The 26,364-nt window shown below is 40.9% G+C and overlaps 2 protein-coding genes across 6 annotated transcripts in view; one reads left to right on the forward strand and one right to left on the reverse strand.

Annotated features, from left to right (window-relative positions):
- Positions 1-2,463: 2,463 nt before the first annotated feature.
- Positions 2,464-13,735, reverse strand: ggps1 (geranylgeranyl diphosphate synthase 1). Of its 3 annotated transcripts, none has more exons than XM_023411826.2 (4): positions 13,619-13,735; positions 10,730-10,827; positions 9,614-9,684; positions 2,464-4,161 (listed from the first exon to the last, which is right to left on the reverse strand). In XM_023411826.2, the coding sequence occupies exons 1-4, from the start codon at positions 13,687-13,689 to the stop codon at positions 3,358-3,360; spliced, it is 1,044 nt and encodes a 347-aa protein (XP_023267594.1). In that variant the 5' UTR covers positions 13,690-13,735; the 3' UTR covers positions 2,464-3,357. The 3 variants fall into 3 exon arrangements, with proteins under 3 accessions (XP_023267594.1, XP_087031606.1, XP_023267595.1); XM_087175480.1 differs by lacking the exon at positions 13,619-13,735 and adding an exon at positions 13,177-13,554 and having other exon boundaries at positions 10,730-10,822; XM_023411827.2 differs by lacking the exon at positions 13,619-13,735 and adding an exon at positions 13,177-13,551.
- A 201-nt stretch (positions 13,736-13,936) lies between these two features.
- arid4b (AT-rich interaction domain 4B) overlaps positions 13,937-26,364 on the forward strand; it is a 43,016-nt gene continuing 30,588 nt past the window's right edge. For 2 of the 3 annotated variants that reach the window (XM_023411820.2, XM_023411822.2), the window contains exons 1-2: positions 13,937-14,124; positions 16,386-16,434. In XM_023411820.2, the coding sequence (XP_023267588.1) occupies positions 16,429-16,434 (6 nt within the window). In that variant the 5' untranslated portion in view covers positions 13,937-14,124; positions 16,386-16,428. The remainder of the gene's footprint in view (positions 14,125-16,385; positions 16,435-26,364) is intronic. The other variant, XM_023411823.2, reaches the window with a different exon arrangement.

The raw sequence follows: 26,364 nt of genomic DNA on the forward strand, positions 1-26,364 counted from the left end.
ACAAGGTTGGAAGACTCACAAGAGGCAGATTAAAAAAAAAAAAAAAGAATTGATGCAGCAAAAGACGAGAAGTAGTATGGGTCAAGCTCCAAAAACACTGGAGCCTACATTTCCCATAATGCAGCTCAATCAGGGTTATTTTCTCAGACTTTTGAAAGCTTGCTCTAGAGCTACAGATAATATTGTCCACAGGCTGTGTAGCACCTCCCATGATGAATAAACTGAACTACAAGTGTAAAATAGCTGGAGTGTCCTTTAATCAGTTTACAGTCAGAAGACGGTTTCATGAAGCTTCAATGATCGCAGGTAGAAACAAGTGAGTACTTTGTTATTCCTCTTTATCCCCAATGGGACATGAGGGCGCACTGAGGTTTTTACAGATACCTGAGTGCCGGCAGAATTATGCATGAGAACGTGTTGTTCTGGGAACACTGACATGAATCTGATAACCACACTGGCATGAATATTGTAAAGTGAAGGAAGCTTTTCATGAAGCCCAGGCTTCAAGTTATATTACAGGATAATACATTTTGATTTTCAACAACAAATGCTATGAAAAGACCAAATCAACAATGAAACAAGAACTGTCTGTGTATCCAACATCCTACTGCCACTGATGCTAGTGCACCACATCTGGGACTGAAAATAGTATCCAACAAGTGTCCAGCTGTTTTAGGAGTTACTCAAAGAAAGAAAGTATATATTTGTGACCCACTTAAATAATATCATTAGGAATGAATGAGTGTGGACGGTTAACAGCATACAGGCAGGGGAAGTTGTAAAGTGTTAAGGGAGGGACCAAAGTGACAAAAGTATAGAGTATAACCTGCCGCCTAATCTGTAAATGTAGCTGGGAACAAATGAGTGATTCTGTCCACATCTTTCCTGGAACATGGTTCAATATGTAGACCAGTTTAAGTCACAGTGAAAGGGAGTTTTGTTGGTGGTTTTCTGCAGAGGATCTTGTAAATCAATAAAATATCCTGCCAGTTGCTCCAGTGGAGCGTCTCAGCAGCCCCACAGTAAAGGACTGCATTTGTTCTCGCAGCTCTGAGGTGTAAATGTGTAAAACTGTACATCAGTCAAACAAGGTGCACCTGAAAAAAAAAACATCAGTCTCAAAAAACTTTACCCAAGTAAGTAGTTTTAAAAATGTAACTGACTCAAGAAAGTGAAATTTCAGTTCAGCAGAATCACCAAAAGGACAGAAATCAGTGAAGGTGTACAAACACAGCAGCATCTATTTACATTCTCATCAATTTTGTTGTTGCCACAAGAATATTTATGAAATATCCACTGGAGTGCTACCAAGAAACACAAATGTGTAAAGCGCAGCCCAGTGATAAATAATCCAAAGCTTGCAGAGGATGAGGGAGACAGTGAGTGAGCCATGTCGCTCTTCACACAAAAGCTATTCTGTTTTGCTCTCAAACAGAACTCAGACACTGTGGGTGGAGAAAATCAATCTTGTCAACCTAGAGAGTGGGAGAGAAGAAATGAGAACCGTGAGAGGCTTTGATTATTGTGATGGACTTAAGTCAGCTCTGCAAGAGCCACTTCATACGTCTCGCGCTGTTTATCAAATCAGAAATGCATTTGCACCGTATTTCCCTGCACTTGTGGCTGCTTAGACGGAAAATTAGTGAAAGAACCTGTCCCCTAGATTTTCAAGAATTTGACATTTTGATGAATAGATGTATTTTCAGCGAAGCCACAATTCAATCCAACAGACACACAATTAATTGAATTGCAGCTGTCAAGAGCAAGAGCTTCAGTGAGTCAACAGCGCTGTCTGGGACAGATAGCCTCTGTCCGCAGGGCTGCGCCTCTTTTCAGCAGCTGAGGAAAAACTCACAATAGTATTAACAGAAGAAGCAGATAATACAGGATTTAGATGACTGGTGCCCTGTATTTCAGTCCAAAGTCGCAGCACAGACACCAACCGCATCCTTAGCAACCACCCTGTGTGAGTATTCAGTCAAGGTTCCTCAAAACAAAACGCAGGCAATTCTGTAATAACTTGCATCATTCTCGCCTCGCCTCTGCGCCTGTACTGATCAAGATGCAGTTGCAAAAGTATCACACACGGCTCTGGTGCAATAGGAGCTTATGATTAAATATACTACACATAATGATGGCTCAGGGTTTTGCAATGGTAGGGCCATGTGTGTATGTGGAGGGTAAATGTTTAGGAGTCTGATCCTACATAAGACATCAGGTCCAGTTTAGGAAGACGCCCATAACTACAGTAAACAGGCAGAAAAACACTCATACAAACAACTTTGTGTTGGTCATTTCTTGATTTTTGGTTACACCCATGTGCTCAGTAGATGGTGCTGCTCCCCGGAGAAGAGTCCCTCCTTCCCCCCCATCACGTTAAACGTGCTCATTTCAAAACAACCACACCAGCCTTGCCACAGGCAGGTGTGGAGTTTTGTTTCAGAAGTGCGACAAGCCCAGAGGTTATCCTTAAAGGTTTTTTTATTCGATAAATCCAAATGAGTTCATAAGTGCAGCACAGTGTCTACCTCCAAATATCAAAACTGAGTCAGCGAAATAAAATATTACAGACGTGACGAGCTGTGCTGATTCTGAACCAGATGGAAACACTGTCTGCAACAAACCAAAGCATCAACACAGTATTCATATACAGCCGAGCATAAACAACGTGAGTGCTACTTTGCATATAATACCAGCATGTTACATAAGAAGTGGACAAGTGAGTTGCAGAAGTCTTTTCTGTAGGATTGGCACTCTGGCAGCTTAATGATTAATCCCACACTCGAGACAGACATCCACATCTTATTTTAAATAGGGACTTCAGAAATAACATCCAGCTTTCACACGGCCCTAGATAAAATAATACATTTCAATGTGGTAGCAAAACATAAAAAAATACATTTATATGCACCGTATCACACATCAAAAGGAAGGCTTTTAAGCTTTTTTTGCCATCTTGTTATTTTTTCATTTTCACAAAAGCAAACCTTAAATCAGAACAATTTTCCATTTTCCACTTTCTATTTTAATTCATTTCTTCCACTGACTGCACAGATACACCGAGATACAAAAATTGGTAATGTGTACTTTGTTTAAGCAACACTTGAAGAAAGCCATCTAGCACACAAAAGATAAAGGCGACATTTGGGGCTGCTTTGCTGTATCACAGCTGCTAAATGCAGTCAAAGCTGTCTACCAGAATTCAAGTATTCACGTTCAATGATGAATTGTGCCTCATTAAAGTGGTTCGTGATTGTAACATACAGTTTGTGTGTTGTCCTTTTTGAGAAATGTGTACGTCTGCATCAGTATTATTAGCAAAGCTTCTGTGTTAGTAGAGTGTGCAGGTGGATGAGGTCAGTGGTTTTGGCTGGAGTGTGGCTCAGTACTGGACTCTGCCGTGGCTTCAGCCTTTTTATGCATTTCGCTGAGGTGTTTGATCAGGTTCTCCAGTTGAGGGTTTCCCCCCAAGTCCGCGATGAGATGGTAGGCATCTTTCTCCAGGTCACGCAGAGTCTGGCGGGTGTAGGCAAAGGAGCCAACTTTCTCCAAGTAGTCCACACAGTATCGTTTGATGTCTATGTTCTCTGTGCGCTGCCTCAAGATGTTCTGCACCTGGGTGCTCTCCGGACGCACCCATATGGCATGAATGGTGATGAAAGAGAACTTGCCCTCAGTAAGGTCCTCGCAGAAGCTTTTGTTCTCACTGTACTCAAGGGAATGCAGGTTGCAGTAGTCGTCTCGGATCTGGAAGAAGAGACCCAGCGTGTCCAGAAGGGGTTTCAGGTCCTGTTTCCAATCGGAGAAGAGCTGCATCAGACCCACAGCCAAGCCAAAGAGCCCTCCGGTTTTCTGCAGCACCATGTTGCGGTACTCCTGCTCAGTGGGACAGGTGTAGCTGTCCCTCCAGTGGATGTCCATGCCCTGGCCACGGTGCAGCTCCAGCAGCTGCCGGGTAAAAACCTGCACAGCCTCGGGGTGCTCTAGGGTCAGCACCTTCTCTAAACCCAAGAAATAGACGTAGTTGGCTGAGTTGATAACAGAGGGAATACCGTAGATGCTGTGGGCCACAGGGAAGCCTCGCCGCAGCTTGGAGCTGTCCTCAATGTCATCTATGAGCAAGCTGGCGTTGTGCAGCATCTCAGTCACCTCGATGATCACCTGAACATGACACAAACAAATCCATGAATAAAAACATGTAGGCTTTTTTTAAATGTTACGATTACTAACATTATTGTCAAGGCCATCAAAATCAAAGCAAAAGAAATACTTTAAAAAGGAAGAAACTTACTTTCATTACTCATGAACTAGTAACAGACACAGTAACAGGTTCTTGGGAGCTCTGTGTAAATTATGCATTACAACTTGCATACAGCAGAGGGTGCCATGTCTACACTCTTGTTCCACTAGTAAGTCTTCCTCAGCAGTCAAAATAGTTGTAGAAACAAACCCGACACGTCTATCAGGTCCACCCTAAAACTCAACACTAAAAAGTGTTGTGCCAGAGAGAGAGAGAAACTGTGGCTTGATGAGCTCAGAGGAAGTGTAGTTACATGGTTGACACTGTAAAGCTTAGTGCACTTTCACCTCCTCTAAAGACAGCATGACAAGGGCTGAGGACTTAACCTTACAGCCATGATGATACGTGTACTGACAAACCCCAACAGCTTTCAAACAATATGAGCCTGTATCAACCATAACACACATGCACATGCTTTGAGTCATGGGTATTGTACAAAAACATGTGGTACACGGATACTCTGCCTGCTGAACTGATATCAGATAACTGCGGTAGTCATTCAACAGTGACGCAAACGGCCATCGTTTGCCATCTTCAATCTGATAACCAAAAATGGCTTCGTTTCAGGCCCATGTTTGACACAAAACACCCAGGGTTGCCCATCAGGTGTCCGCTGTCCTGAGTTGGCAGTGCAGCCTGCTGGAGTGGCTCTGCTGATTTAAAATACAAGTGGTGTGGCCTGGTAATGAAAGCTGTTTGTATGGGGCTGGGGAGCACAAAGAGAGGCTCAGTGGGTCAGGCAGATGGCCAAGGCTGGGCCAGTTGAGCAGTTTATCCGCCAAACACAACCTTTCCCTCGGCAGGGTCCCGACACTCGCTCACCCTGCAACCTCAGTGAGCCACTCACAAGAGAGGGGGGTTGTTAGCTACCATGAATACTCACATGAATGAGAAAGTGGAATATTACATAGACAAAAACACACTTGAGGATTCACAGGTCTAACAGACAAACAAGCAAACAGAAGTCTTTGAGAATTACAATTTCCTGGCAGGGGAAGGGAACAAGGGCACAATCAAGACAAGATTTGAAATTCACATCAACAACAGTCTCAGATCATAACAACAGCAGCTATCAAACCCAAACACAGGCACCAACAGTTTTCAAGTTTTGGACTTTGTGTCTGGGTCCTCCAAGGAATCTAATTAGTCGGCCTGTTGCTGTATAATGCTGCTGTTTCAGTGCTGAGTGCCTTCACTGCTTTGCAAGACTTCATTGATTATCACCAGAGGTTATTGACACAGAAACTCACTCTGTTTGCCAAAGCTACAATCAGTGATCCATTGAGAATGCAGAGACTCCTTCACAACAAACGAGTGTACTGAGTCCAATATAATGAGGGGAAATAACTCTGAAACAGACAAGTCAGTTATGCGCACGCATAAGTCTGTCTCAGTTAGAGGGACTACAGTAGATGCTAACCACCACAGGCATACCCAAGTCAGATGGCAGGACTGTTGAAGTCTGGCCAAGGGTTTAAAATGGTCATGCATGCGATCACACAACACACCTACTGGATTCATTCAAAATTTCTGTCTCATTCATGTGGGACAGCAGTTCTGGTGAGCAAATATAAGAAACTATGACAGATGTCCCACCAGTTTTTGTAAAACTCTCAGGAAGCCACATCATAATCTTAATCTGGGATTTATGTTTTGTGTGTTTGTTTTTTAATGTCGTTTGTTGATGCCCTAGTCCTGCTCTTTGTCTTCATCAATTGTCTTGCATTGTTTTTGTCACAATGTGGATAATGGAGCTCCTACCTAATAAACTAATTGACAATGTGGGGTTTTGTAGTGGAGATGTGTCAGCTCACTGGAAACAAACATCATCTTCACTGTCATTATGAAAAAATACACTTTTATGAAATAAAATATTAATATTTAGAGAGGAAAGCAGAGGAGCTATTTCATACAGCAGAGCTCATATATCTAATGAGTGTGACTGTTGCTTAGGCCGTCATCAACTAACTAATGTGATCACAAGATGACATGTGTCAGGATCTGTCAGGCTAACTACTGCAGCTAAACTATTTTCCTGGGGAAAACCCCTACAATACAAATGTATTACAAATGTACTGTCTAGCTTGATCCAGCCTTCACTGCAACACAATCTGCTGCTGTCACAACTTCTTATCTGCTCCATGTGATGATAATCCTCTACCAAATTTCAGGTTTTATGCAGGAATCTGACCTTATTACAGTGTCCAGTAGTTACGAGTTGCTACACATCATATTTAATACGCTAACCTGCCACTCATAACCTAGTTATATTCCCATGGAGGCAGCAACATTATAGTCTCACCCTGCATTAGTCACATTAAAACCTACAAGAAGCCCTGAGCTCGATGCAGCAGACATTCTCATGAATGGCACATGTTGTTAAAATAAGAGACAGAAGACTGTAAATAAAAGCTAACCTTTCTGCATTGTCAGAGAGAACAAGAGGGAGACAGCCAGCTAAAGGTTGCAAGGCAACTGATGTGTACAAGGGGAATTTCCCAAACCTCCACCTGTGCTGTACTACACAGCACAGAAGCACATATGGGGCCTGATAAAAAATGCACTGCCAAATGAATGAGACAGTGTGCCACTGTCGCTGCCTCCTTCTATCTGAAGGCATGGTTGTTTCCATGGCGGCGACTTCTTGGCAGCAGTGTGCTAATGATGATGAGAGGAGTGCTCTCAGTCTGCATGATGGGTTCAGCAGGAGTTTACAGAGCTGCTACACAGAGAGGGAGAGAGCGGGGGAGACAGAGGAAGCCACGGGGGGAGACAGTTCTTTGATATGTGAGGTAGATTAAACCTCAACTACCTGCTGTACAATAACAAGGAAATTCTGTCTGAAGTGAAATTATCAGGAGAACAAAAGTAGATTTGGACACAATCTGCATATGAATGTAGGCAACAAATCTACATCAAAAAACTGATCAGTCAAACTCCAGGGTAACATGTCGTTGTAGCCTCAAGGAGCACATGCACTCCTGAATTGAAAATGTCAGCATTTCAGTCAAGAAACGCAGCTGCATGTAATGTCAAAATAATAAAAAATGCCACTTGAGTCGCGCCTTTTTAATTTTTTGCAAACTGAATTCACTCATTTGAAGACATACAACCCACTGTGGGGATGAAATGACCAAAGGAGAGGGATCATAAAATATTCAGGGAGACCTGTTGAACATCAAACCTAATGAGACCTGACAGACTCAGCACTTAGCATGCTGCACCGTGAAAGTTATGTACATTCAGAAAACACAGAAAACACAGATTAGTCCTCATATCATCATCAGTGGACAAGGGACCAGTCACTACAATGCTTATGCTATCAGTATAATAAGGGGATATTGGCGAGGGTCCTGTTCAATAAAATAAATAAATCCTAAATCTTTAAATTTGAAATGAATATGACTGAGGAAAAGCAGGAATGTCAGTCATCCTGCTATCTGTATATGTGCTTCAATATGTCTGTTACAATATTGTCAGGCAGCCTCCAAGAATATATTAAAAGATGGTAATGGATGAGTGGAGGTGTAGATGTGAATCATGCTAATCACAAGAAGCTGAAAAAGCAGTAGTCCCTCAATGGAGATTAATGTGGGTGCAGTATATCTTAAATACAAAACAAATAATCCATCAATGCTTTCAAATATTTCATTCTCACAACCATTTACATGCCCCATCTGGAATATGGTGTATAGTAAAACAATTAACTACCATTTTCATTTACCCATTTTCATTCAATGCATAAAGTAAGAATGGTCCAATATTGTATAAAGCGAGATTTCCATGTTTTTTCATTATAAAGCAAGTCAAGGTTTTATATTAATACTGTGAAAGTATCAAAGCCTCAGTCCACAGAGAAATGCACACAGCCTGTATTCAGAAACTGAGCCTTAAAACGAGCTGGCAGGACTTCTTGAACTTTGTGATGTCACATGACCGGCATGCAGACAAACCCATAAAGACACAGACGTGTCCAGAATGTGAGCATCAAAGCAGGACACAGAAACTGATGAGAGTGAAAATACAGTGGAGTGAATTCAGTAAATAAAGCCCTAAACATTATGGCATGCAAGCTCTTATCTACACATAGTGATGTTTTCATTTTTTTAATGATGACAATTGAAAATTAATTTTGATAGCTTTTGACCTTATTCTGTTGTATAGTACTTCATTTTGGACAATAATTGCACTGTCAGCGGCACTGTTTTACTTTCCCTTTGTTTTACTATGTTTTAACATAATTTTGAGAAATGCTCTTAATGATATTATTAAGTAAAGTTATCATTAATGTGCCACCACTGAGCAACTTGAAAGCCGTGTATGAGTAGACACCTTGAAATGAAACAGTAGATATAACAGCTACCTTGTCAGAAAGGGCCTTTTCAAAATTAAGAAAAAAGAACAAACAGTGTTCAGTGTGATAGTTTGAATAATCATAATACTAATGATTTATGATTTAGGAAGCAAAACACATCAGTTTCCCAATTAGTGACTTTTCTGACAATATAAACGACAGACATTTTGACATTTCATTCAGTCTGAAGCTGCAATTTTATGTAAATTGTTCCTTAATCTTTTTTCAAGTTTAATAGGAGCTCTCTGTGCTGTACTGGAGGTGGGGGCTGCATCATAAAAATGGTCTGGTAAAATACTAAAGAAATGATAACAAAACACAACACAAGATGCCCTGATCTGACACAGCTCAGCATTGTGAAGTCACTTCAACCTAAGTCCGAACACCCAAAATGTCTGATGGGCTCACTTGTTCCCCAACAGCCATTCACCAGAGCAACACCAGAGCTTTCTGAATCGCTCACAATCATCTCTTAAAACTGCTTATCTAATGACTACATGTAATGTAAACGGGTCAGCTAGCAGTGACAAACCTACGAATTACTGTATCACCAAACTCTGCACCATAAACACCATCTACACAGGCAAATCCCACTTCAATGATTCAAGATATCATCAATAAGGGAAAGCTGCTGTTTTAACCTGGAGATCAAACAAACATAGAAAAGGGAAACTATTTTTGGAAGTGTTGCTCCGCCTTTTTAATTTCATTTCACTTGATCCTCAGCCACATTAACAACCTCCTGTGATAAATCATGGATGCTCTGAGCTATACACCCAAGTTTTACATTTACAATCAGTTAGGAACAACTCACTCTGACAAAACACTCTGGCTGCATTACAAAATAAATTGCCTGTTTGAGATGAGCAGGGCATCATTTCACCTTCCTGCACCCATCTGCAACAAGAAACATCGGATGAGTCTGAATGTTAAGAGGCTTGAAATGGCAGATTTCTCACCTGCAGTTTGTCCTCTGGAACATTGAGCCAGTGGTTAAATGCCTGGGCGAGTTTTTTCCTCACCTGCTTTCCTGAGAAGGGAGCAGAAAACAAAAGTTCAGTCATTTTAATAATCATACATATGTACTATAGTATGCAAATGAAAGGGAAAAAGATAACCTGCAATTGCATCCTCCACAATGACTATTGTTGCAAATCATAAGCTCATTCTATGTTAAAAAAAAAAAAAGGGTCTTACTGTGGAAGCTTTATAGTTATAACCATACGTATTACTAAACTATGACAAAAATCCCAGTAGTTTCTTTTAATAAAAATGTCTGTTGCAAGACATCAAAATGATCATGTGTTATGAGCCTGAATGACACAGTGACACTGCTACAAAGGAAACATTACCAGACTCCATGGACTTGTCCCATTTACTCAGTTGAAATTGTGCTGTTAGGTCACTCACTTCTCCACTGACAAAAAATGACTGAAAAACTGAGGAAACAATTAAAGATGGCCTCCTAACAGAAGCTAATGAGCGGTTGGTCAAGAGAAATTAGACTCAACAACACTGGGATGTTAAACACGCACAGAGCTATGCACAGCTTATTGATGGGTATTAGAACTCTAATTTCTCAATACTATAAATACAAAAATTATATTTTATATTATTTGGATTTAGTCATTTTCAAATCATTGCCTACAGTTTCTATAGTGAAATGTTAAAATGAAAACCATATAATTTAGGCCTTGACAACATAATATCTGTAACATATTGAAACCATACGCTGCTGTCAAAATACAGATTTGAAATTTAAGCACCACTTTAGTCAGTCATGTTTGCATTTCAAATGTACAATGAAAAACAAAATGTAGTTTAGTTCAAACTGAACTAAATGTGTTACAATGGATGAATTTAATGCCCTTAAATTTCAAGTTGTTTTTTTTCTGTGATTTGTGTACAGCCCTTCATCATTTTAGGAATAACGTCAATGCCCTGACATGGTGTGACTAACAGGAAGTGAGCTCTAGGGATTTATCAGCAGCATACATGTATTTTGATGACCTCTCAGCTGCATGTCTGTATGTCTCCACCTCTTCCTGCTGTCAGTGACAATGAAAAAGACTCACCTGGCAGTTGCAACAAGTACTTGTACGGCTCCAGCAGAATTCGCTCGGTGGCTGCTTCTGAGTCCCCCTCCATTGCTTCAAATTTACACAAATCTATACTGGAGGACAAAGATAACAAAAAGTGTTGTTTGTCAGTATGTGTATATCCTGTGTTTTGCAGCCTCATTGACTTTTTATAACACTGTCCAATATAAAGTAGATCTAGGAAGGCAATTTGTTTTGAAGATGTCAGACTCTTTTAAATGCCCTTTTGATTGTTTTTAATGTTTTACAAAGATGTATTAATTCACATATGGCAATTGACTGGTTCATAGAAAGTGAAAGAAATTAATTGTATTCAGTTTCACACATCTGGAGCTACAAAATAGAATATTTGTCTAGGTGTGAAACACCTAGACGAATATTACAAAAAAATACTATATGAGGCCACATGTGTTCTGTAGTTTTCTAGTTTGAAGGAAATGTAAGAAAATTGAAAAACTATTAAGAGGCTATTTGAAAGTTTTCTCTGCCACCAAACAGGGTTTTTGTAAGGGTTAAAAGATTTTCAACATCCATTTTACATCTTCAAGATGTCTTTTTTATGTATATTCACATAACAGAAAAACATCACTACCCAAAAATATGAACCATCAAAAAATTGACAACCCCACACCCTAAAGTAAGAGATCAGATAATGTAAGAGAACACAGGTGGCTTTCTGATCTGGTGTAGTCAGTCATCCCTCTAGCCTATCAGAAATAGATAGAAATAATGGCAATATTATTGTTCTCTGGTGTTTAAAAGTTTGGTAAAAACTTGAGAATACAAAAGTACTGAAGAAATATATTAGTCTAATTGATGCCTGTGTTATTTGGCAGCTCCAAAAGTAAAGCTGGCCCTTCACTGACAGATTGGGGAACCAGTGTTAAGTAGACAGAGCTGTTATAGAAGAAATAGCAGGAATGTGTGTGAACATGACAGGAACAATGTCAGACTCGAAGGCCAGCTCGGGGTAAGTGACATCCGATATATAACTGCAAGATCCTGCTACACACTTAGCAGCATAATACACCAAAACTCTGCGGATATCATTTGCGAGTAATACTTTTGCCCACTTTGCATTTTTCCTTTAAATAACCATATAATTGAGATACAGGGAACGCAAAAACTTATGTGCCGCTTATAAAGCTTTACATTAATAAAACTAGGTCAAAACCTTGTATATGGCTGGACTGCATATGCTCAATGTGTGAAATTCAGGACGCATTTAAAAACTGTTGCTGAATCGCTGTAAACACATCATGTCATATTTGCATTCTGCATACTGTCAGTTGGTTTCAGCCCTTTGTTTGCTTCTCTCTTTGGAAACTCCAACTTAGTCACATGGCATTCAAATGACCAATGGTGGAACTTTGACCACACAAATCTATCACTCAGTCAGTCAGGGACATTTGTGATTATAGGGCTGGTCCTGCTGGTGTGGTCCAGCCAAAAATGCTCTAATTCATCTAAACCAAACAAGAAAATGAAAGGTTTAGACAAATCTTATGAAACACTTCCATGGCGTAATAAACTGCGTGCCTGATGTATGTGCAGAGCAATGAAATCTGCTTGCGCATGGTTACACACTAATCACATGACTGGATAAGTTAAAACAGTCACATTGCTGGTGAATCACAGAGAAGTGTAGCAATAAGAACAGCAAGGTTTGGTTGTCCGTGGCAGCTACTGATCATAATATTCACAGTCAAAAAATCCTCTACTCTTTACACAGGATGGCAATTTAGGTTTAATTTCATAAAATTACAAAACACATAATTTACATCCAGTCACATGAGACCTGTAAGCCTATCAAACTGATCTATCTTGAAAAAAATCATATTAGGGAATTAGATTCACTGCCTGTAATGAAAGGCTAATGCACAGCTATATCATCATTAAATTATCAGACTGGCATGACATTTTCTATAAAATAACACAATGTGGTATTCAATTTCCACCAAGTTACAGTACAGAGGCACTGATCCCTTGTTGGGTAATATTATTTACTGAGTCATTGCTTTTGAAAAGCTAGATAAAGAGTTACTAGATTAATAGGTACTATCCAACACAGTCCTGCAGTAAACTTCATATATTAGTAATGTGGTGTGCAATATAATTCAATCATGCTTAACATTAGTTGTTGAAAAACAAACTGTGAATTTGAAAAAGGCTGAGACCATTTTCCCATTCGCACAAAATTACGAGGGTCAAGGTTTTGAAAAAAGACGCTTCAAGTGTTTGTAGCGTGTTTTTCCATCATGTAGACAATGTGCATCCCTTTAAGTGGAAACTTAAAAGACAATGTTAATGAAGTTTGATTTATAGTGACCCAAATTCAACATACATAGCAAAGCTTTAAAAAATTAAAATGCGTATGTGACAAGCTGCCAATTTCCTTCCTTTCCTTCCTTAACTCCACCCACCTTTGCTGCGTTATGTCGGTCGCTGACTAGCCGGTCCTGTATTCCTGTTAGCCAGGCTGCTACTTAGCTAGCGTTAGCAGGCTAACATAAACGCACTGGTATACCACTGCTGAGCATTTCTTTCTTTCTTTTTCATATTAAAAACTTCTTCTTTAACGCTGGTCATCCGAGGCACACCATATTAATGTCATATCCACACTTTCATATCATTTTTAGGTCCTTGTGTTACTGGCCAACTCAACGGATGCTATGCTAGGCAACGACGGTTACTGCTGTTCACTGTACAGACACTTTTCAGTACAAGCTAGTTTTGATGAGGCACATATATATGCTTCAGCTTCATTACAGAGCAGGCGCAGAGTAGGTGCGGAATGTAACATGGGTGCCTCGGACACTGTGTGTTGCAGTTATATTTCATCATGGCCCGGTAAACTCTCCCTACCTGTTTGGAAAACGGAAAAACGCGGCTCCGTGTTGTCGGGTCAGTCTGTGAAACATATCGAACACACCCATGTGTTCTAAAGCTAGGGTTGTAGTTTTTCAGCATTTTTTCTCTCGGTATTGTGACAACCACCCAGTAAGATTACTTCGTACACTTCACCATACATATTTTACTCCCAGATCGGCCAATCCTGTGCTGCTAAGGCGGTTCCCTTCACTGTGCCATCCAATAGGCGAGTGTGCCTTTGGGAGAGGTGGGGTTAATCTGGCCGTCAATCACTCTCAGGAGGCGGGGAAAGGATCACAGAAAGAGCTAGGCTAGAGGAGCTACTCAACAAGACAAACAGCAGCGCTCTGCGAAAACGACTTTTACCCATCCGCATCCAACATCAACCGGGGGCTAACGGACGACGTTAAAACCTGTCAGATTTCTCACATAAATGTTCCTATGGATTACTAATACACTTTCGTCGAAAAACAGAAGTGTTTCTCAACTTGACGGCATAGGTAAGCCTGCTTTTGTTCCGCAAAGCCATCGCTATTTTGAACATTTTTACTAGCTTGCTTCCCTGCTGCTACCAAGCCAACCTTGACGTTAGCTAACTTGTTAACTAATGCTGTGATGTGTTTAGGGGGGATTTAAGGAAATGAATGAATTAGGCTGCTGGGCAGCAAAAAGCTGACGGTCGAGAATACAGGGTAAACTTGGTCAGCTCAATAACAAAGTTATGCTGTAGCCAGCCAAATTAAGCTGATGAGCACAGTGAAAGGTTATGCTACTCCTGGGTTGAATAGTTTCAACCCTGCTGGACGAGCACCGGGGTGTTGTGTTGTTGAGCGGAGGAATCCTCGGAGAGGTTGTCGTCGAGCAGCGCCTGTCATGGTGATCCTTAATAGCCGTCAAAAGTGATATTACACGAAGCCATTGGCGACCTGTATAAGCTTGACATCGCTGCGGGATGTGATTTATCGAGCAGCGACTGATCGGTGTAGTTTCACAGGTAAATTGCATTGTCAGGCTTTTCTTTTGTGCCACCAGTATCGTTAGCTTCTCTCGATTGACTTGTCCAGTCTAGGTTGGAGCAGATGGGCTACCTTGTGTCAAGATCTCACCCGTTTGATCAGTTGTGGTATTATAACCAAATGCGAGGTGGACTATTTTCCTTCTGCTGGAGAGGACTTGTGTTATTCTCAGTGTTGTGCGTGCGTGACCAGTATTTTGCACATTTCCGTAACAGGCAACATCCCCGATGATAAACTGACTAGGCAGGAATCATTACTGAAGATGTTTAAATGGGTTGAATGCTTTAGTTAACCGCGGTAGCAGCATTTAGCACTAGAGGAAAGACGGCCGATGCTCGGGCTGTTTGTGTGCATATTGTTGCTGGTGGTCAGTCACTCACTTGCAGCGGCTGGTCTAGCAAATTGTGTGGGGCGGATGACATTGTATCCTCCGTGATCATTCGCTGTGACTAAGAGCCACAAATGAGGGCTGCGACCTTGGCTTATCTTATAACAATAAAATGTTGTAGGTATTAATGCGATGTCGCTGCGTTACAGGTCTTCCTCTAGCTTGACCTTGTTGCGAACCGTTCCGTCGACTTGTTTCTTTGTCAGAGGCAACCTCACTCAGCGTTACTCAGTGAAGTCAGCGAAATGCCAGACCAGTCGATAAAGAGAACATTTTGTGTAGGAAGAAAGTGACTTTCAGTGGGGCTGCACGGTCGATCCCTCACTTCGTTCAACTTGACGCTGTTACCACGCCACGGCTTTAACGTGTCATTCCTCTAAAGGTCTGGTTTGGTGGCTGTGTTGTCTGCCCATAAGCAAGTGTTATTATCGCTCTATTTTTGCTGTCGAGTGTACTCTCCGCAGAGAGCAGCGCACCGAGACAAGGGAGAGAAGCGAAAACGAAATTGAACGATCTCGGAGCAGTTTTTCTGTAAAAAGAAAAAAAAAGAAACATAAATAAAAAAAACCAAGAGATTCGTCTCCGACAGAGAAATGGCTCAAACATGGGCAGGTGAATTGCGACCACCGATCCCGCAATTTACAGTGTTTGTGCGCTGGAGTGTTCTCCTTCTTAGCCGACTGTCAGCTACAGAAATGGCGTCATCCTCTGCTGTAGTGTTGCTATAGTCAGTGCAGTGCAGACAGCGGGCACACCACGCTGCCGTACTCAAAAGACCCGGGCCCCGTGCGGGTTTTGCAGGACACTTCATCCTATACTGCTACATTATCCGTGTATTTGTGTTGCCCGAGAGAGGAAGTCGTCTCACTGGCCAGCGACTAGTTACTTTGTGTTTGCTCGCCCTTCGTAGCCACAAGCCAAGTCTGGCTGCTGACTGACTGACTACAGCACACTGGGCATTACATAAACGGCTTTGAGGGCTCTGCGAATGAGAGTGATCAGCCTGCCACGGTTTACTTTACAACACGGATATTGTTGGGAATGTGGCTCGAAAGCTCGAGCACACACACCATTAGCCTTTTGTATTAGTTGGGATTATTTAAGCAAATGGCCTTTAAACTTTTCTTTAATCAAGTAAAGCTTCAATTCTGGAGGAAACCCGCAATCCCTGAGAGGAGATTTCTTGTGTTTTTTTCCCAAGCAATGTAAAGAGTGCATCTACCGCCCAGCTTTTTCATGGCATCCAGCAGTGTAGCAGAAGAAGTGATGTCATCATAACATAAACGTGTCTTGTTGTGGCAGACTGAAGTTGGCACTATCTGTGATGCCTAACAGCTTCTTCAACCTCTGTTTTCAGCCTCAGCTTCGTTACACTGGTCACCTAGAGGACTCATTGAGAGATGAAGGTATGTTCATTCATTTTTTTCTTGCATGTGTTTAATGCCACAGGAAACTCAGTCACTCCATCACTTCTGCTTCTGCATATCCAGTCTCTGCTCATTTTCATCTAACTCCTGTATAAACATGCCTCATCAAGGCAAATCAAACATAAATGTTGAATGTAATATCAATATTTTATATGCAGGGTTTCATCCGTTTGTTCTCATGAATAAGGCTAGTGTGAACTTGTACTAAGTGTCAATTTTGATCTGTTCAAACAAAGGGAGGCAAGTGTCTTGGACATAAGCCAAAGTAATAGGTTCATTTGATAAGCATGACACTCAGCTGTATTTGCAAATACAATTTGGGAACTGTAATTTTGATATTATGCTTTTTGGTTTATGCTCTGTTATTGAATTAAATGCTGAGATAAGGCCTGGGCATGTTTTGATATATCTGACTTCCATTTTAAAGACTGCTTCATAGAGAGTGTCTGATGTTAATACATTGTAAAAGTATGGTGCATAGTAATATAAGAATAAATGAGCTGTGAAATTCACAAAATATTCAAAAGCTCTGGCGTTGTTTCCTTCACCCTTATTCAATTTGTAAAAGTCACAGCTGTCATATTTTTTTGGGAAATAGCCTGTGATGCAAGCTGTTTATTCTTTTCTTATAGTTTGAATGGATCACAGTTGTGACTGTTGCTATTCCTGCAGGCTGTTGTGTCTTAATTTGTTGTTTGTTGCCATGTATATAGAGTCATAACTTTGCAAAGTTGTTTCACTTTTAAATTAATTGGTGTGATGTACAGAAATTTAGACAAGAGCGTGTAGTTTTAGTCACATTTTTTACTGAGCAACCATTGCATGTAGTTTAACAGGATCCTGGGGAAAAGAATAAAGCGAGTAGAAGATGTGAGGTGGTTTGATAAGCTATGTGATTGGAGAGTTGGTATTAGACAAATTAAAAGCGGCTCTGGTAATGATTTGTAGTCTGCCACTTTTCCTCTAATGGTGTTATGCTTATTGTGGTTAATCAAACTATACCACTGCCCATTAATAGACATGCTAGCAGTCTACCAAAATATCCAATTAAATAGTGCAAAATTGCACCTCAACACATCATGTGATGTGAAAATAACTGCCAACATTTTATTTATTTGTTTATTAGCTACATTATAAATGTGGTCCAAACCAAGTAAGATGAGGAAATCTGGTACAAAGCTTTACTTTTTCTCGACTTCAGAACCATTTCTGTGGCCTGCATTAATACTTGTCATACTAGTAATGATGACTTGAACTGCATGATGATTTGTGGTTATGCAATGAGTTGTTTGTTTCACAGAAAGGCAATGACATTCTGATTGTCGTGGCTAGAAATGCATTTCAATGAACAGAGCATCCAAGGCAAAGAAAAAAAAAAGGGGTTAGCAGACACCTTCTAATTCACACCTTATCCTGCCTGTGCTGCTTTAATTTCCTACAAGTGTCTACTTGAATAAAGCTTAATATATGAAAATTCATTAAACAGTTTCTGTTAGTGCCTGTGACCCTTTAGCAGTTATTATTCTCTCCAGATGAATTGCAGTAACCTTATATTAGATGATTATTAGGCTTGCATTGGCTTATCCACATAACCGCTGACAGGAGTGAAGCACTCCCATTTACATTTCTGGTTTAATGTTGTAGCATTTGTTGTTTTCATACCGCTCTGAGTCGCCTGTCTCCACTGATGCTTGAGGGGTGCTCACTCATTTTACTACTCCTACTATATAGGAGCATCTGCTCAATATATAAAACTGTAAATCATTCTGTAACTAGGACAGCTTTTCATTATATTCACTTGCATTTCATGTCTCTTTGGCTTAAGGTCCACAGCTTTTCTTCATCAACTGCAAACGCTGTTTATAGTATGTGCTGGATAAAACACTTTCACATAAGACACCATAAAAGTGGACAATATCATGTAGATGCTTTATATGCTGGAATAAAGAAAGTTCTGAATTGAGCAGAAGTAATCTGATGCACTCAACTGTCGCGCTCTGTCTATGACCTTGGTAACCTAGACAAGATTTAATTAAAACGTCTCAAGTCTCAAGACCAGCAGTCCAAGCCCATACTAAATATTCTACCATTTCAGATTCAAGCACAGTCTCCTAATGTCCATGGCATCTGTCCACTCTATCCATTCATTAATAACATAATAGTTAAGTCCACATGCATGAAATTGTGTGCTAAGACGGTGTCACTTCCCATTAATACTCAAAACAAAACCATACACAACAACAACCAGAATTTTGACTTACCTTATACACAGGGGTTACAAATTAAGGAATTTAAATAAAGAAAAGCCCAACATAAAGTGCCCTTATAAGGTGTTGGATCACCACCAGAACAGCTTGAATCCTTGAATCAATGAAACCGTGCCATTGATTCTCCGAACTCTACTGGAGGGATGAACACCATTCTTCCAAAAGCCATTCCCTCATTTGGTGTTTTGATGCTGGTAGTGGAGAGCGCTGTCTCACACATTGGTCCAAAATCTCCCATAGGTGTTCAATTGGGTTGAGATCTGGTGACTGTAAAGCCTATAGGATATGATTCACATAATTTTAATATTCATCAAACCATTCAGTGACCCCTAGTGAACCTTCCCTCTAAGGGTACAAGTGGACGCAAACCGTGCCAGCCAAATGCCCCGCCACTGCATAACAGACCCACCAGATCCCGTCACCGTAGGGGTCAAGAATCCAGGCCTGTACTGTTCTCTTGGTGCATGCCACACAAGCAGTCACCCACTTGTGGAAAGTATGGTGAAGGATGACTCATCTGACCGTATCACTTTTTTCCACATCTCTGTAGACCAGTGTCTATGGTTTTTGCCTCACTCTCACTTGTGCATTCATCTTTGTAATGAGGGGTTTATGCACTGCAACCCTACTATAATATCCCTCTTTATGTAATTGTCAACACACTGTTCTTGCTGACACAGCTTGATCACGTTGTTGCATTGACATTTTCAGTCACCGGAGGATGAGTTGACTGTTTTTGTTTATCCTTACCTATCACGCCGATGCACAAGCATCACAGTCCTCAAATGTGCCATGTCAACCACATTTTCCATTCCTGTTTAATGACGTCTTTCCCATAGATCTAAATACAGGTGTCACTTTAGTCACTGGTTCCGCTGAAACACTGGCCTGTTGAGCCGTCTTTGTGACTGAAACTCCTGCCATCTGTGCCCCAACAATGAACCCTCTTTCAAAGTCACTTAGATCTTTTCCTCTTTCCTTCCTTTTGATACAGAATGAAAATGAACTGTGCCTGCTCAGCACTTTTATACCTACCACAGAGCATGATGGGATGTTAACTGCTTAATTGTACCACACAGTGCACCTGTGTGGAAGTTGTATACATTATGTTTTTCCACTTATTTATTCAGGTTTTTCTTGAATTTGTCACCCATCTGGTTTGACTACAGTATGCTGTGTTGTAGTTAAATTAAAGGGGCACTCCACAGATTTTACCCATGAAGTTTAGTGTACTTGTCATGAGGAGTACTAGTACTAGCATGCAGAAACATTTGTATAATATCTTCTGTGGCTTTGGAGGAAAAATAACCCTGATGATGTCATCAGAGTTATCTTAGCTTAGACTTCAATTTAAAACACAAAGCGTGAGTTACAAACTGCAGCTGTGAAGTTTGTAAGAATTTAGAAAGCATGGGCGGTCTACTGAAAGAGTGGCAAGAGTAGGAAATCAGTATTTCTGGAGCTTAACCCATGCTAGAGACTAAAATTCACGATATCTCGGCCTCTGCTGCTTCAATTGACCATTCTGTTCATAATGTGTGTCTTATGAATTCCCCTGGCATATGGTAGAGCATTACTAAAGTGCAGGGGTGCTCTTTTAAGCAATTGCCTATCCAGAGCTGCTACCTGTAGAACTGTGAAATACATGCTTGAAGTGAGGAGATAAGTTCTCAGTCCATTTACCTGCTGGCTGAATTGTAGATATTTCATTGGTGTTGGATGTTCAAGCCATCAAAGGTAACATAATAGTATTTAAATGTCAATTAAAAGAAAGTACCGAGGCCACATTGCAAGAAAGAGAGAGCTGCAACTCATTCAGAAGGCATATGCAACTTGAGTCATGGAGTTATCCACGAGTCTGAGGCCACATGTTTAGTAAACGATCAGGATTGCTTGTTCAAAAGTTGTTATCATCATTCAAAATTCAAACGTGGAATTTTTATTAAAATTTTTTAAAGTTCTGCGCTCAGGTGTTATTGATCCTGCAGGAGGAGTGGATTTGTTGGACTGCCCTAAATATTGGGGAACAAGTGCGTAAACAAAAGGTATTAAGATTGTTATTTTTTTTTCTTCTTGTTTAAAGCTGCCATGGCATTGCCAAGGCAACTCCTGCTGAAGCCCCAGTCACTGGAATTGTGGTGACTCTGGTTTGGACAAAGAGGTGATTCACAGCAGGATTATTGTACATGTGAGCCAGGCTGGGAGGGAGCTTAATTCTTTCCTGCATGCCTCTTGCATGTTCCTTTGTTCGGCCTACAAGCCTATTCATTATAACACAATATAATGGTCAAAAACTATTGTTTATAATATTTCAGTAATGCTGCCCAGTGTCTGAATGGTCTTCTTAAAAGGTGCACTTTTACATGCTTATGCAGATATCAGTAATTCTCACAATGAAAACAATGAAAATCATTTGTGACACAGAAAGCTAGTACACTTGGTTTTATTTTTTTGATTTAGACTGAGTTATGTCAACCTGTTTCCACCACCCTAACCTGGTAAAACTGCTGTATATTTGTTATTTTTATAACATTATCTAGCATTGTTGTGTAACTTTAAACATACCAACATGCGATAGTGACTGCATGTGTGTCATTTTAGCTTTAAGAAGACTGGATTCAATTCTGGGCAAAAGCAACGGTAAAACAGGAAACGCAGATTTTTTTAAAACTAAGAATGCAGTGAGGTGAATTGTTGGTGTGAAAATAATACACAAACCGAAAATAGCAAGGTGCGGATGGTAGCGAGCTTTCCCTGTAATTTCAGTTGTGTGTTGGCTGTTAATCTTATCTGCTTTTACATCATCTCTGCATCAGCTCTGAGTTATGCTAATTATTAGTTATTAGCAGCTGTGGAAGAAGTAGTCAGATGCTTTGAAATAGCAATACTCCAGTAAAAATGCAGCCGTTTATTCCAAATATACAAGTACTATAAGAAAAATGTACTTAAAATATCAAAAGTAAAAGTACTCATTATGCAGAGTGAATCCTGTCAGATGTTATGTTTTCGCATATTGATTTCTTATTACTGACACATTCAAATATAAGCAGCATTTTAAGTACATGCAGAACAAATTCCAACTCGCTGCTATGCTGGAGTTTCATCAATAGTAGTGTGTCATTATATAAAGTGATCATATAAGTGCCTGCACACCCCAAGTCCACCCACACATACTTATGATGCTGAAGTGAACCTCTTCTCAGGTCAGTGTGGGCGTGTACAAAATGTGCTTGATTGACATCTATCTAACCCTTCTTTTCATTTAGTTGTTCCTGCCACATTATCATTTTAATTAGTGCATAGACTTTGACAAAATTACTTAATCCCCTGCATAGCTACACCTAACTCACACCATAACATGTCTGATGAAGATCATCTGGAAATGACAATCTGAACAATTGCAGGCTGTAAACAGGCACGAGACTCATCGTGATAATATTGTTACTACTCTATGGCCATGCAAATTTGTATGCCGGAGTTCGGCAAGTGGGAACTTGTGAATCAGCTGGAGCCGGTCGCACTGGAAACGTTGAATGTGACAGTCACATTGGCAGTGAGTGAGAGGCAGGAGAAATCTTTGCAGAGACTGGTGCAAGTGTGAAACGGCCTCTGGTCTGTTGAACAAATGACCAGCGATTCCTTGAGCCCCTCCCTGATGACAGATATAAAATGAGGCCATACACTATTGTGAATTACAATCCACGGTTTACACATAGTACGCCACAACTGTTCCATCAGTGCTTTTTTTTTTTTTATCCTGCAGCTTTAACCTTTTGATGGTTGCCAGGAAATGCCTTTTTTTACTGAGCTTTGGAATAAAAATGCTATAGTCACTCAGGCTGTCCAAGAAATGCTCTATAAGCAGCAGCTTATTTTCAACTAGCGCTCTGTAGAGTTGGCTGTTAAATTTTTCATGACCTGAGAGTCTTTGTTGAACAGAAACGGATCTCATTCTGCTGTTGCCAGTGTCACTCCAGTATATTTTGTTTTGGTAAAGCTGGAATGATTTCAAAGCTCTGACTGAATGTGGCAGCCTCGCCTGTTTTGTTCCTCGGACTAGAAAGGCTTAAATACTGAGTAGGCTTTGGATCACTTGTAATCAGTGAGGTGCTAGTACTGTTTAAATTGTCTGTGATCTAACAGCCAGGGCAGACGCACTTTATGGCCAACAAACCTGCTGCGCCATCAGCTCTGGCACTTGTTTTAGTTGGTTCCTTTGAGGTGAGGGAAAAGGCTTTTATAGCATGAATAAATTTCAGTGTTATCTCATGTGATAGCTGTGCATGTTAGACTGATATCCAAGTAGATCATCCTTTTAATTACTACACGTACTTTTTTTTTTTTCTTCTCTCAGATGTGATGCATTTAATCCAAGTCGAGCTACAGTTTTTTGGACAGTTTAGGTTTGTTTCTTTCCATGCCAGCTGCAGGTGCGTTTTGTCACCCTGTGCCAAGTCACATTTGTATGTGTTTAATCAAGCACGTGTGCCTGGAGAGTATTTTCCACATCACTGGCACGAGGTGAATAGCCAGAAAGCTGGTCTTGATTGTACTACTCCTATTACCATTTCATTGACTTTAGCATGCAGTAGCAGAATTGGCACCTGAGGCTTTTGATAGATACTGCTCTGCTCTTTTTATGACAGAATCTTAGGTGAGCGCAGCCCTTGTTAAGTGCATGGTGTTATTTGGAGATGGCGGAAAGGATGTTACACTTCCCACGGGCACAGAAATTCCAGTTCTCTGACCTTAGTCATCTTGATTGGTTGGTTTTTTTATTTTATTTTATTTTTTTTTGGGTGTGGGGGGAAACTGTCTGTCGCTCAGTGCCAGCAGGAGCAATGAAAATGTTTGCTGCAGACAGCTGTAGGCGAAATGGCAATCCAATCCAAAGAATGGAATCTTCTTTCATAGTTTTAGCTGAATGCGGGGAGGCGGGGCATTATCAGTGGAAACAACAATCCCTCCTCTATTTGTGTTGGCATGTGAGCGTGACAAATGTAAATCTGGCCACAGTAGTGAGTTATCACCCCTGCCTTGTTAAGTTGGCGTGGTTTGGCAGCCACAGCTGTCAAGATAACCCAAGCTGCCCTTTCTAACTCACTGGTGGGACTCCTCTTTTCAGTAGAAGGAATGAACAGGCTTAGAGTCCTGGAAGCAAAGGGAGACAAGGACCAGTATGAAAGAGGAGCTGGAACAGCGGTTTACACAGCGGCGGTCCAGCTTTGTGTTGCGGCCATGACTGCCAAGAGCGTTGGTTAGCCGGTCGAAATGGCTGCTGCGTCATGTAAACCTGGTCTGGCGAGGGCAGCTAGTGCTGAGGCCAGACTGCGCTAAAGACTAATGAGGTGTTTATCTGAGAGGCAGGGAGGCTGAAGTGAGCTGGACCCTGCTCCTGAGTCCCATCTGTCAGAATCCCAGAGACGGTGGAGATGAGGCACGCTGTCGTGGCTTGACTGTGACGAGCTCATGGCCCTCTTAACACAGAGGATGCAATTTGTCGACCTGTTAACAAACACGTTTGTGTGCTGTTTTTTGTATTTGTAGTCAGTTTGAGTTAGGTTTTCAATGGATTAGTGTTTGCGTAGTGCACAGAGGTCCACATCAGCAGGAGTTAAGTGTACAAAGACTTTTCACAGCACAAGATAAAATGTGAACAATGAAGAAAACAGAGAATCCCAACAATTCTTTTTTCCACAGAGCTGGGCTGGATTACGGTTGGCAAGAAACCATACTTATTTTTAGTACTGAGCTCTGTAGATACTTCTACTTTTTGATATCAGTTGGAGGATCCTAGTTGCAAGGCAGCCAGACTCTGGTTGTCCTGCATCATAATTTGGCAGACAGTGAATGTAGTAGTAGTAGTCGTCATCTGCCTATCCAGATAATCTTCACCTCTGTTGATGTTTCAAAATGAAATATTATCACATTCTTTAGCGTGTGGCCCAAAATTGCCATATGCTTTATTTGTCTGTCAGATAAGATTAATGAGGGATATGAAACCCTCGTGTTTTTAATCATATTGCTATTCCACCCATTACTCCAGTTTATCAGGAAGGGCATCATTTTGCCCGTGCATGTGCAGGGAATTTAATGTCCTTAATGTTACAGTGTGTGTAGTAGAGAGAGGAGTGTCGGTGTGAACAGCCTCTATCTTCAAGTTCACATGCAGTATCCAGTCAGTGGATTGGATACTGTGCGAGAGGTGTCTTGCACTTGCAAAATGTATCTGAAATAGAGGTAAATAAGCTATTTGTCTTTTTTTTCCCTCCAGAGCTACTTTGCTTCTGCTGATACACTCCATCAATGTGGAACTCCTCTATAAAACTGTTGGCTGCTGTTTATAGTTTTTTTTTTTTTTTTTTTTTTTTTTTTTTCATGCCACTCAAGGGTTAGCTCATGTGCAATAAGACATTAGGAACAGTTTTCAAGTGTTTGCACGAAGGCGGTAGGTCATATTGACAGCTGGCGTACCCCCTGGGTTGCAATAAATAAAAGACCTGACTTGGATAAGGAGTTGTGAAGTTGATAAAACCAGCCACAGGAGCGGACTGCTTTTTGGCAAACAAAAATGTTAAACCTGCAAACAGTTAAAACACGACAAACGTCTCGTATTCACACGTGGACTTTTCAGTCCTTCAAGTTGTTTGGTCATGGCACAAGTATGTGCCACGAAGGCCTACAGCAGCTGGTGTCAGTGATTAGTTCCCCCTCACTGATCTGAGTGCTGCTCAACGCTGGTGTTGTTTTTAGTTGGAATGGCAACCTGCACACTCTTTGCCCTCCTTGTGGGAACAGTGAGCAGATATTATGAATGTAGACACGCCCCCTAAGATTTGTGATTGTAAAAAAAACATGCTAGAGTTGACATATTTTAGTGAGTCTTACAAGTAACAAACTCTCATCTCTCTGTAGTGATTTTGTAGATAATCTGATGTTGAATTGTTAAGGAGCTTATTCATTGCACTGGGCATTACTACATTTCATTCATTTATCCAGAAAGTAAGAATATGTGTTTTCTTGTTCAGCGCACTGCAAAAAAAAAAACTGTAGTTTAGCACATGAGAGGAGGAGCTAAAGTTTTCCTCAACTAACACTTGATTTAAAACCTGCAGTCAGAAGTCTGGGCCAAGTGCACATATGACATATTGCAGCTGGTCTTGATGTGTCCTGTCAGCAGGAAGTGTGGCCCACTTTGGCTCTTATTCTAGAAAGATGTCTAAATATACCACTGTTAGATTAGGTTTTCTCTCCAGCCTCAGTCAAAACCTCTCAGTAAATTCATCTCTGCACTACATGAACCTCAAACATCGTCTGCCCTCACCCACACATTGAAAGTCTGTTTTCTCTGTGTACCCTACCCTCTGCAAATCTGTTCTTGAGGGTGGGGGGGTTGATAAACATCCAATGATGACACAAGATGGTGCTATGTGTTTCGGATAGCTTCTTCTTTGTAGTCATCAAAGCAGTAGTGAAGTGGCCTTTTTGTTTGCTCCCTCAGAGGCTTGTTTTCCAATACCCAGAGCAGATGGTATGTGTTTTCCATGGATGAATCACTGAGCCGGGTGGGTTTTGCGTAGCTGGCCTAGACGATGTGAAGCTTGTATGTGTGTCCTCCTACTTTAGCCCTTGAGAATACACC

This window comes from Seriola lalandi, unplaced genomic scaffold (assembly GCF_002814215.2).
Source record: "Seriola lalandi dorsalis isolate HSWRI2012SDOR001 ecotype SW California unplaced genomic scaffold, Sedor1 jcf7180002054470, whole genome shotgun sequence".
NCBI classification, from domain to species: Eukaryota; Metazoa; Chordata; class Actinopteri; order Carangiformes; family Carangidae; genus Seriola; species Seriola lalandi.